This window comes from Zootermopsis nevadensis, unplaced genomic scaffold, assembly GCF_977971745.1.
Source record: "Zootermopsis nevadensis isolate Lab colony 2312 unplaced genomic scaffold, Znev_1.0 Znev_ptg000001l, whole genome shotgun sequence".
In the NCBI taxonomy this organism is placed as follows: domain Eukaryota; kingdom Metazoa; phylum Arthropoda; class Insecta; order Blattodea; family Termopsidae; genus Zootermopsis; species Zootermopsis nevadensis.
In genome coordinates this window covers 20,741,195-20,754,310 of record NW_028259133.1, presented here as the reverse complement: position 1 = coordinate 20,754,310, position 13,116 = coordinate 20,741,195, and the positions used below count along the sequence as shown (strand labels likewise).

Below are 13,116 nucleotides of genomic sequence, written 5' to 3'. Positions count from 1 at the left end.
TGGTCTCTTCTACGCTCGGGCCGTCGGGTGCCTGCCAGCCACAGAACGTTTTGGAGATGTTACCAGACAGACATCAGAGAAGTAGTCTCATATGTAAATGTTCTCACTGTGCTAATAAATTGATGACATCACCATGAGCTGTGACAGTCTTCATAACTGCACAACTGCTGACCGCGCACGCATTGATTCTGATCCGCACATCAGAACACTTCCTTCGAGGTCCAAGCACCTAGATAAAACACATCCCTTTAAAGTCTAGTGGTAAATATATATACCACCTGCTTCAATAGTCGGTAAACATCGTTAACATATTTATCTTTTTAATTATGAAGTGCTGTGTTTTCTTTGCGGTACGGACTGAATTCTAAAAAAAAAAAAAAAAAAAAAAAACTATACGATTTTCAAGAAGAACTCAGTTCTTCAGCGGTAGTCATAATTTTGGTGATGAAAATTACTGATAGTAGGATTAAACATCACTTCCCCTAAGTACTGAAAAAATTAACTGTAACCAGAATACCGATTATTTATTTTTAGGTACAGATAAAATAAGCGATGTTCTTTGTCCTTTGTGCACTGATTATTTCTAAAGTGCAGTTGTTTTTTTAAACGGTCTGATTAACAGTGAACACACATTCTCGAAAATTGATACTGTTGCTTCAAAGCGTGGGTGTAAATTATAGAAAAAAATCACTGATTCTTAGAGGGAAATCCATTTCCTTCTTGCTACTATACTCCGTCAGATCCAAATCCATGTTTTGCTTGTCATAGCAAGAATTTGGTTTAAACGAGTTCCAAATTGTAGCGTTGATAAGTCCTTGTTCTGAACGTGTATTTTTCTAAGCTGTAATGTGTTTGTTAAATGGGGCCGAGCTTTGGGGGTAGTCGTTTTTTTTAATGTTTGTACAAGTCGTAAGTAAATTGTTTGAAATAGGCTGTAAGATCTTCTTAACAGTTTTGAAAATTCTCTACTTGACAACAGCGCATTCATTTTGTTTTCCTATGTCGACGTGTGGCGTATGTTTCTTGTAATCAGTGGAATTCGTAAGAAGGGTTCGTTGACAGAAGTAATTAGTGTTTAAGCGACTGAGGTGCTAAGAAAATCCAAAGTCAGTAATTAAATTTCAGATCGCTGACATACCTGTTTCATCATAGAGTTGTCACAAAATAAGGCAGTAGTTCATCTGTTGTCTCATTATTATTATTATTATTATTATTAGTGTTCTGTCTGACGACAGGTCCATATGAACAGGATCCTTCCATCCTTTTCTCGGACTGGGACCTGTTCATATACGTTCTTGGCAGATGATCCAGAAGTGGTTTGCCATTGCCTTCTTCTGTGTGTGAATGGAGTAATTGTTGGGATGCCACGGAGGAAAACTCCGTGTTGCCTAGACCACGGCCTTGCCCAACACAAGTTATAAATTCGGGCACCGCCGGGAATCGAACCCGAGACCCCAGGATTACAAGGCCAGCGTTCTAACCGCTAGACCACCTCATCGTATTATTATTTAGTGTTCTGTCTGACGACAGGTCCATATGAACAAGATCCTTCCATCCTTTTCTCGGACTGGGACCTGTTCATATACGTTCTTGGCAGATGATCCAGAAGTGGTTTGCCATTGCCTTCTTCTGTGTGTGAATGGAGTAATCATATAGGAAAATAATTGATTTAGCTAACTTCAGAACCCTTTCGTAGCACCATGATATGAGCAAACTAATCTCTGAACTGTTGGACTGTGAAGCGGTGTCCAATATTTTCTAGGAACATGAACAAAGTCTTCCTTCGAAAATTCGCTAATCGCTTAAAGAGACCACCCACGACATCGCCGGTTGCCTTTTAAAATCCTTCTGAACCTTAAAAACCCTGACTTATCCACGTGCACACATTTAGTCATTAAATACTTGGGATGCCCGCCTCTTTTATGCGTGCGACAGGCTTGTCCAGCCAGCCATTACATTACCGCAATTATGGTTACAGTTTGAGGTCACATGTGTTTCAAGTGCACGTAATTCCTTGTTCCAGTAATTTGCCTTATCGTCCGGCTAGTAAGTGATTACGCAACATGAGATGTGACGTCACGGCTGATTCATTTAGTTATGAGACTAGGGAAACCATGAGGAGTATTCTGAATGGCCCAAGATCTTGGACACTTTTCCGCCATATAAGGCGTTTGTGTTTGGGTAGAGAACTTGGAGGTGATTAGATTTCTGGTAATCGCGGAGATAAATGTTAACACGACTGTGTTCTGGGATGTTCCACGAGATGTAAACTTAATTCAACGAGAATAATTGTTTGTTTGTTACAGTTAAGTGACCTTCATGTGTCAGAAAAAAGGTTTAAGTGTGATTTTATTATTTTAATTGGTTGCAAAGAAAAAGATTAGAACTTAATATTGCGAGATGGAAAACAAAACATAAAACAAGTCGTAAAATACTTCGCTGGTTAGGTTTATTCGAGAAAGCTGCGATCTGTAACTTCAGATGTTCTCATTTCGGGGCCTTAAATTTAATGCTGACGTCTGTTTATACAGTGGCGTCTTGAGTTGTAAAAGGAAGGTTCATATTTGTTTTCATGCTGGGCCCCCCCCCCTCTCTCTCTCTCCCTCCTTCACCGTCAGAGAAACTGAAAAACGTGGCATTTGCAAGGCGTCCGGATCTTCTCCAGCTAAAGACATCTGCATCTGCCCATGTGTTGCGCAGTTTTAGAACCACCACCACCACAAGAAAGTGGCACAATAAACTTGCCTATGTGTCACGTTTCTCTTCTCCTCTCTCTCTCTCTCTCTCTCTCTCTCTCTCTCTCTCGCTCTTGCTACTAAAGCAATCAGCATAAAGTAAACCCCAGGCCACTGTCGTGACGAAATAAATTCCTTGGATTTACGTATCGGCTTGAAATGTGTTGGCCGGGAACGTATTTCTCTCGTCGTCCGTCATCAGCCTGTTTGAACCCGAGTGGTAACTGTATGTACCACCTGGTTCAACAAACACTAACTCTGCATTTTGCCCGCATAATGTATTTATGGATGAGTAAACAGCGATTATTTCCTTAAACAGCGTTAACCAGTTGATCTTCGTAATGGTGAAGTGTGGTGTTTTCTTCGCGGTACGGACTGAATTCTTAAATATTATGTACGCAGTGCGTGTCTCATTATAAAAAGCGAGTATTTCCTTAAACAGCGTTAACCATTCGATCTTTCGTAATGGTGAAGTGTGGTGTTTTCTTCGCGGTACGTACTGAATTCTTAAATATTATGTACGCAGTGCGTGTCTCATTATAAACAGCGATTATTTCCTTAAACAGCGTTAACCAATTGATCTTTCGTAATGGTGAAGTGTTGTGTTTTCTTCGCGGTACGTACTGAATTCTTAAATATTATGTACGCAGTGCGTGTCTCATTATAAACAGCGATTATTTCCTTAAACAGCGTTAACCAATTGATCTTTCGTAATGGTGAAGTGTGGTGTTTTCTTCGCGGTACGTACTGAATTCTTAAATATTATGTACGCAGTGCGTGTCTCATTATAAAAAGCGAGTATTTCCTTAAACAGCGTTAACCATTCGATCTTTCGTAATGGTGAAGTGTGGTGTTTTCTTCGCGGTACGTACTGAATTCTTAAATATTATGTACGCAGTGCGTGTCTCATTATAAACAGCGATTATTTCCTTAAACAGCGTTAACCATTCGATCTTTCGTAATGGTGAAGTGTGGTGTTTTCTTCGCGGTACGTACTGAATTCTTAAATATTATGTACGCAGTGCGTGTCTCATTATAAACAGCGATTATTTCCTTAAACAGCGTTAACCAATTGATCTTTGTAATGGTGAAGTGTGGTGTTTTCTTCGCGGTACGGACTGAATTCTTAAATATTATGTACGCAGTGCGTGTCTCATTATAAACAGCGATTATTTCCTTAAACGGCGTTAACCAGTTGATCTTCGTAATGGTGAAGTGTTGTGTTTTCTTCGCGGTACGTACTGAATTCTTAAATATTATGTACGCAGTGCGTGTCTCATTATAAACAGCGATTATTTCCTTAAACAGCGTTAACCAATTGATCTTTGTAATGGTGAAGTGTGGTGTTTTCTTCGCGGTACGGACTGAATTCTTAAATATTATGTACGCAGTGCGTGTCTCATTATAAACAGCGATTATTTCCTTAAACGGCGTTAACCAGTTGATCTTCGTAATGGTGAAGTGTTGTGTTTTCTTCGCGGTACGGACTGAGTTCTTAATATTATTCAGACGAACTATGATTCTCGGTATAAACAGCGATTATTTCCTTAAACAGCGTTAACCAGTCGATCTTCGTAATGGTGAAGTGTTGTGTTTTCTTCGCGGTACGGACTGAATCTTTAAATAATATTTAGATGTGGTTTGGGCTTCAAAGGGTTTCGTGAACTGTGCGGGGACAATGGAATAGATTTTGTGGATTCGGATATGCCAACCTTCTCGTGCAAATCGCAACAGAGATGCGTGTGGAGGTCCATAGAATGCGGTACTCGATGGTACTGACTTCGGCCGTCTATTGGAGTCTCTCCAGACGTTGTCCATTTCTTGACAAACTGCCACAAGACTGCGGAAAACGGGAATGATGATCAGACAGAGGTGAATCTATTTCTGCTTCGAGGTGTCCATGCACTCAGTAGGAGGGGCTTCAAAATCTGCGATCTTCGCCAAATCAAAGAGGATGAGATGGGCGAGAAGTAAGATAATTCGTATAATTACGTACAAAAGAATAGCGCACAGCAAGGAAAACAATTATGGCCGCTCAAAAATGCACGCGACATAACACAAATTGAATAACGAGAAGAAGAAATCACAATATCAGCCGAGCTTCGCAGTTGAGTGGTTAGTATTCTTTCGTATTAAATAGGTCTCTGGTTCAAATGTTGGCCTCGGAGACCGGCTATCCTGACGGAAATCTTTTTGTTTTGTTTTTTCCTCAGTCCCTCCATGCCGAAATGTCACAAGTCCGATACTGATATGGAAACTGCTGGATACGAGGTCGTGATCTCGATGTACGTACTCGTGGTCCATGTATGGGTACACACGCGCGCTCGAGTGTGAAGGTGTGTTGCCTCCGTAGAGTCAGCATTTCTCCCAATCAGAACATTTATTTGTGTGTTATTACGCCTAAAAACGATAAGATAAATCGTTTGGTCTTCATTTCCTTATTTTGTGTCACATTTTATTGAGACGATATTAGATAATACAGAAATTCCATTTGCGAAAGAGATCATTTCGTTATGAGGAATTTTTTTAACTCTCTCATCAGCTCTCATGGATTATGTTCTCTGGTATTAAACAATTAATTTACCTCGGAATTTAATACTTTAAAAACCAGTGGTCGCTGTATATCGCATCTTTAATCATGTCTGTCCGCATTATTAATTTCTGTAACCACTGGACTCTAGCGGATAGAACGCTGGCCTTGTAATCCTGGGGTCTCGGGTTTGATTCCCGGAGGTGCCCGAATTTATAACTTGTGTTGGGCAAGGCCGTGGTCTAGGCAACACGGAGTTTTCCTCCGTGGCATCCCAACAATTACTCCATTCACACACAGAAGAAGGCAATGGCAAACCACTTCTGGATCATCTGCCAAGAACGTATATGAACAGGTCCCAGTCCGAGAAAAGGATGGAAGGATCCTGTTCATATGGACCTGTCGTCAGACAGAACACTAAATAAATAAATAAAATAACCACTGGACAGATTTTTAATGAAAGATGAACTAGGATCAGAGCAGAGTGCGTTTGAAGTTTGCTGACAAAGCCTTATTTTGGTGTCTTGTGATTCCTCGTGTATTTCACGAGCGTCGTACATTAATTAGACTCTGCTTTACAGTGTGTGGAGAATTAAACTCCAAAGAAGAATCAGTCCATGTGATTGGCTATGATTTGTTGGTGATAATTTCGCTGTTAAGGGACGTTTGGCCTCATCAGATGTAAAGTTAAAAAAACATGAGATATGATTTTATGTGTTTCAGTCGTGAATGTTTAATGAAATACGAAATTTGAACGGTGTGGGTGACTTTTCATTGGAATGGACTGTCAAGGCGAGAGTTTCCATAACAGCAGACAATGGAACAGACTTGGCTGTTGCTACGCGTTAAACAGTCTAGAGAAGGCAGAAATAGATTTCGCGTTGTTGGAAATACGATTTTCTGTTTTGCTTGATTTTTTTTTTAACGATGTAAGCTGATATCTGCGTTTCGTAACAAACCTGTAGAAGGAAGCAGACACTTGAATCGCTTTATTTTCATTATTGTTGTTACGTGAAGTCATTGGCCTACGAGAATACGCGCCATCCACTTGTACCTAACCGGTTTCCAAGACTGGTTATGGCGTTGTCTTGTTACCATGACGACGTATTGAGACGTTCTTTTGTTCTCCCCAGCCACCGGGCTCTATTTTATAAGGTGGTCGTCTCAGGGTGGTATTAACTCATCATTTTTAGATCTGCGTAGGAGGAATTTGTGAGAAGTTGACGCTGGGTTAAATTCACTGCAGTATGGTTAGTATTTCCGCGTCTTATCCGGGAGGTCCCCTGTTCTAAACCAGACCTGAGGACTGGCCGGCCATCCTGCCAGCTGTTTGTAGTTTTGTAGAAATTATACGTTGTATTTTTCTTTAAGTATTATGAGTTGGGTCTTTTGGTGTTCGTAAATTGTTATTGTGATTTTCAAGATGGAAAACGCAAGACCCATGTAAGTTATCTTAACATAGGCCCCCTTTTTTGCACTAGAAAATGTGCGCTTTGTTGCCAAGTCGCAGATACGTGTCCTGCCTTAAGGATAGTACAGTTCAAATGTAAATATCTGGCAACATTCGTTCTGTCTCCCGATCTGTAGTAATAATGTAATTAAACAAGTGTTCATTGTTTCTGTCCGTGTCTCCTAATACAGTGTATTGTTAACTAGAGTGGAAGTTTAGGACAAAGAATGTAATGTTCAGGAGAGGGTACGGAGTTTCTGACATATCATAAATATCACTTTATTTGTTTGTGTTTGGTGATGATAATTACACGTAACTCGTTTTCGCTTAACGAAGCATGGCCGCCTTCATGTTGGTTTCTAGTGCAAGCCCTCGTTAATAATTCGAGAACTGTAAACAGTATGTCACGTGCCATAATCGGCTGTATTGCGCGCTGACATTAATTAACGCTCTGAAGCCCAAGCTCGTCTAAAAGCACTTAATAATTCAGTCCGTACCGCGAAGAAAACACAAAACTTCACCATTGCAAAGATCAGCCGATTAACGCCGTTTAAGGAAATAATAGATATTTAATCCGATAATTAATTAACGCTCTGAAGCCCAAGCTCGTCTAAATAATATTTAATATTTCAGTCCGTACCGCGAAGAAAACACAAAACTTCACCATTGCAAAGATCAACTGATTAACGCCGTTTAAGGAAATAATAGATATTTAATCCGATAATTAATTAACGCTCTGAAGCCCAAGCTCGTCTAAATAATATTTAATATTTCAGTCCGTACCGCGAAGAAAACACAAAACTTCACCATTGCAAAGATCAACTGATTAACGCCGTTTAAGGAAATAATAGATATTTAATCCGATAATTAATTAACGCTCTGGAGCCCAAGCTCGTCTAAATAATATTTAATATTTCAGTCCGTACCGCGAAGAAAACACAAAACTTCACCATTGCAAAGATCAACTGATTAACGCCGTTTAAGGAAATAATAGATATTTAATCCGATAATTAATTAACGCTCTGAAGCCCAAGCTCGTCTAAATAATATTTAATATTTCAGTCCGTACCGCGAAGAAAACACAAAACTTCACCATTGCAAAGATCAACTGATTAACGCCGTTTAAGGAAATAATAGATATTTAATCCGATAATTAATTAACGCTCTGGAGCCCAAGCTCGTCTAAATAATATTTAATATTTCAGTCCGTACCGCGAAGAAAACACAAAACTTCACCATTGCAAAGATCAACTGATTAACGCCGTTTAAGGAAATAATAGATATTTAATCCGATAATTAACGCTCCGAAGCCCAAGCTCGTCTAAATAATATTTAATATTTCAGTCCGTACCGCGAAGAAAACACAAAACTTCACCATTGCAAAGATCAACTGATTAACGCCGTTTAAGGAAATAATAGATATTTAATCCGATAATTAACGCTCCGAAGCCCAAGCTCGTCTAAATAATATTTAATATTTCAGTCCGTACCGCGAAGAAAACACAAAACTTCACCATTGCAAAGATCAACTGATTAACGCTGTTTAAGGAAATAATAGATATTTAATCCGATAATTAATTAACGCTCTGGAGCCCAAGCTCGTCTAAATAATATTTAATATTTCAGTCCGTACCGCGAAGAAAACACAAAACTTCACCATTGCAAAGATCAACTGATTAACGCCGTTTAAGGAAATAATAGATATTTAATCCGATAATTAATTAACGCTCTGAAGCCCAAGCTCGTCTAAATAATATTTAATATTTCAGTCCGTACCGCGAAGAAAACACAAAACTTCACCATTGCAAAGATCAACTGATTAACGCCGTTTAAGGAAATAATAGATATTTAATCCGATAATTAACGCTCCGAAGCCCAAGCTCGTCTAAATAATATTTAATATTTCAGTCCGTACCGCGAAGAAAACACAAAACTTCACCATTGCAAAGATCAACTGATTAACGCCGTTTAAGGAAATAATAGATATTTAATCCGATAATTAACGCTCCGAAGCCCAAGCTCGTCTAAATAATATTTAATATTTCAGTCCGTACCGCGAAGAAAACACAAAACTTCACCATTGCAAAGATCAACTGATTAACGCCGTTTAAGGAAATAATAGATATTTAATCCGATAATTAACGCTCCGAAGCCCAAGCTCGTCTAAATAATATTTAATATTTCAGTCCGTACCGCGAAGAAAACACAAAACTTCACCATTGCAAAGATCAACTGATTAACGCCGTTTAAGGAAATAATAGATATTTAATCCGATAATTAACGCTCCGAAGCCCAAGCTCGTCTAAATAATATTTAATATTTCAGTCCGTACCGCGAAGAAAACACAAAACTTCACCATTGCAAAGATCAACTGATTAACGCTGTTTAAAGAAATAATCGCTATTTGCAACTGAGAATCATACGAAATTCAATACAAACTGAAATGTTACTGATTGTTAAAGCAGGTGGGACATACAATGACCACTGGGCTTTCAAGGGTTAATAAAACGCCCATCGTAGACTCTAGATTTTCATGTCGTGACGATATTAAGGTCCAGATCACTTTGTTTTCAAACACGTGAAGGCTTGCATCTGTAAAGTTTCTCAAAAGATATTTTTCGTGTTGAAAGTCTGAATTTCACTTGAGCTGTGAATGTGTCGTTGGTCTTTTGTGGTGCAACGTCGTATGGAATTGCAGGTGGAATCAACGTTTCGGAGTACCATACTTCCTCCATCTTCAGGGCTGTTGATAGAATATTATATGTTCGTCCAAAACTTTGGTATAAAGTCCATGCGACATTGCAGCCATTAAACCAACATCGGGTTACTACATATTTTTAATTAATTTTGTGTTCTCATCATGTCAGGGATTTCTTTAGAAGGAGCGTGTGTTTCTTGGAATCTCTGGACAAACTTTTGTCGAGATGCAGTGTTCTTTCTGGTATTGGGATGTTCAGCTTTACATTTTTGCAACATTAATTTTAAACCACATGTATGTAACAGATGTAAACCGACAGGCTGCTGACGTCATCGAAACATGTGGCTGCCTCCTTTAAATTACACGTAATAATAATAATAATAACAACTCCGAAAGATTGTTAACATTTCTTTAGAAATACTAAGTCATTATCAACAGGTGTTTATGTGGTCAGGAATATCAGTATTTTGGGAGTTTTGCTTAAGGGGGGATGTAGTTGGGATGATAATATTAAAATCGATGTTAAATACGATACGGAATCGATGAACGTAAACCTCAATGACGGGCTGTTCTGAACACACCTGTGAAGCTTCCGGTTTCATAAAATGCGTGGAATTTTTAATTTTTCATAACGATCACAGATTGAATGCGGGTGGTAGGAAAAATCTTGTGGCTGTCCGTATAATCTCCGAAACCGATTTCGTTAAAATTCTATATTAATGGTCCAAAATAAAGTATCGCTGAACGGATGTAATTTTGATTGTCGGTGTTTGTCTTCTTAGTAGCAACTCCTTGTGGACTTATAGGTTGATAACCGACGTTTCGGAGGGGTGAAGTATGCGAAACGTTGGTAACCTAAAATGAGAACCACATCTGACGGACATTGTGTTTCAGTCGCTGAGAGAGAGATGATAACGTCATGCTATCTCATGATACTGCAATTCATCTCGTTGCAGCCCTGGTACAGCGTCAGAGCGGGCGGAGGATGCTGTGTGTCGGTGGTTGACCTTGGGTTCCCCTCCCACTGCCTCAATGGTTTTTGTCCGTCTCAGTCTGCCGTACTCCCACCTGCCCCAAACAACGCAACCATTGTCTGTGACTTGCTTAATTGCATTCTGTGTTTTATTCCCATACGTCGTAAAGCTGCTCGTAGACTTCGGTGCGTCATAAAATGGCGACAAAATATTAATTCGTGCTCTGTATGCTTTGATGGATATCTAAGATTAAAGTCAGTCTGCAAACTGATGAGGTGGGACGCTGTGGTCTGTATTCGACTAATTAATGACAGTTCAGTGTTTTGGATCTTAATGAGCATCTCAACGCAAGACGATCACGAAAAAGTTAAAAATAAGTGACTAACAATTTGTCTTACTTCCGGATTGTAGCACCTCAGCGTTTCAGAGGTCCTTGCTGCCTCCATCATCAGGGCGATGGGTCCTGATCCTCATCGCCCTGATGACAGAGGCATTAAGGCTTTGACCGGGATGTTCTTTTGTTAAATCTTATGTGGTACCGCCTGATTCGACTTCTAATGGTTAAGTGAAGTGTTTTCTTCGCGGTACGGTCTGGATTCGTAAATAATATTCAGACGAGCTTCGGCTTCAAAGGGTTAACCAGCTGATTTTCGTAATGGTGAGGTGTAGTGTTTTCTTCGCGGTACGGACTGAATTCATAAATAATATTCAGACGATCTTCGGCTTCGAAGGGTTAAGGACCTCTGAAACGTCAGTAAACTTCTACCAGACTACAGCCATCTACTTACTGTCCGCCGTAAGAACTTGGAAGTCCCGATCTGAAATATAATTGTTCCTTACTGACGAAATCTGACAGTATGAGATCAGAATTTTTGTACCAATCTTAAGCCTTCTCCAAAATTCCACCCTCGTCTAATTAGACACTCTTAATTAATTATCTTGCTCTGGTCTTGAAATATCCAGTTCCTTTCGTGTACCCAGGTCTGTGTAAGGCAGTGTTCATCGCTTGCAGAAGTGAAATGAAGTGGAAAGGGGAAATTGTGGGGAGGGGGGAGGTCGTATTCGAGGTCGTTATGACTGGCGACTTGCCACTGGAGAACCCACCAGGTACACTAGACCTTCGCTGACAACCGGACGTTAGTGTTTGGGTTATCATCCTACGCACGTGGACTCAGCTTCGTTCCTTGAGCGGGGCTGACTGGAACATTTGTCTGTAACTGCTCGGGAGAAAGACATTTGCTGAACACGACTGTCTTCTGGGATGTTGCGCCGTGAAGTTTGGTGATAGAAGTTAGCCGATGTTTCGGAGGTCATTGCTGCCTCCATCATCAGGGTGATCATCATTGTAGGAAATTAAAATTGTGAGTTTGTGGTAACCCCCATTATCGTAACGCTGAAACCATGTTTCGTGAAGATCGGTGAGCTATTTTAGAAGTTGAACGGTGGCTCACAGCGTGATAGATCACGTATGTCTTGGTCCAGCGAAGGCTATTTTGAAAGTTGTTGTTAATTCATGAACAAGTTCGCGAACAAGTCGATAAGAGTTTTGCCAAGGAAATTATTTACAGAGGGCCTGGATCCGACGTTATGAAGAATACTGACCTAGTTGGCAGCAGTTCGGGTGTTGGCAGCCCTGCAGAAACCCCCCGCCCCCCAAAGCGAGCTTTTCATTGATTACTGCCAACCACAGACACAGAAGCTGACATTTTAGCAAATCCCCCCGGAATTATTGCGTGTGCATTTCTGTGTGTTTTATGTTAATTTTGATAAGTTTGTATGAAATGTCGTGTCCTCGTTTTGTTTTTACAAAAGTAAATATTACGAAATTTGAAACAAGATTGCCAATACCAAACCTTGTCATTAGACACAATCATAAAGAGATTAATTGAGTTCACGCACCCCAACTGAGTCTCCTGAAGACATATAAAGGGAAATTCTTACATTAGTCAAATTTATGTAATGAATAACTCAGAAACTATTTTTAATCTGTATGTGCGTATCGAATTCAACGGTGGTCTAGCGGTTAGAACGCTGGCCTTGTAATCCTGGGGTCTCGGGTTCGATTCCCGGCGGTGCCCGAATTTATAACTTGTGTTGGGCAAGGCCGTGGTCTAGGCAACACGGAGTTTTCCTCCGTGGCATCCCAACAATTACTCCATTCACACACAGAAGAAGGCAATGGCAAACCACTTCTGGATCATCTGCCAAGAACGTATATGAACAGGTCCACAGTCCGAGAAAAGGATGGAAGGATCCTGTTCATATGGACCTGTCGTCAGACAGAACACTAAATAAATAAATAAAATAAATGTGCGTATCATTCTGAATCATCGAAGCGTTGTTAATCTGTCATCTTATCTTCATGTGTTGTTGTGTGTTTGTGGTTTATTTAGCGGACGTTGTCAGTAACACGGGCTCTTAAGATTTTTAGAAAAATTCAAGCGATAAAAAAGTCTTGTATATATGTTTATGAAATTATTATTTGAGAATATTCTTTTATTTCACAGGATGTGGTGGACAATAACTGGTAATTTTGGAAATATCCTTCCTATTGACTGGTCAAAGTCATATGCGAGGAAATTGCATATGCCAGCTTTAAACCTCAATGAAAATAAGGTACTTTAATACATTCTCATTTTACTTTTGAACCAGTTGACAGATTTTCATGAAAATTATCGTAAAAATGAAATTTTCGTCTCGAAAATGTTAAAACTCCGAATGAATTTCTG

At 39.8% G+C, this 13,116-nt stretch overlaps 1 protein-coding gene across 1 annotated transcript in view; it reads left to right on the top strand.

The window, feature by feature from the left end:
- Positions 1 to 13,116, top strand: part of Unc-76 (fasciculation and elongation protein Unc-76) — a 35,894-nt gene that overhangs the window by 17,406 nt on the left and 5,372 nt on the right. Inside the window, exon 2 of the mRNA XM_022072236.2 lies at positions 12,895 to 13,003. Coding sequence (XP_021927928.1) covers positions 12,895 to 13,003 — 109 coding nt within the window. The remainder of the gene's footprint in view (positions 1 to 12,894; positions 13,004 to 13,116) is intronic.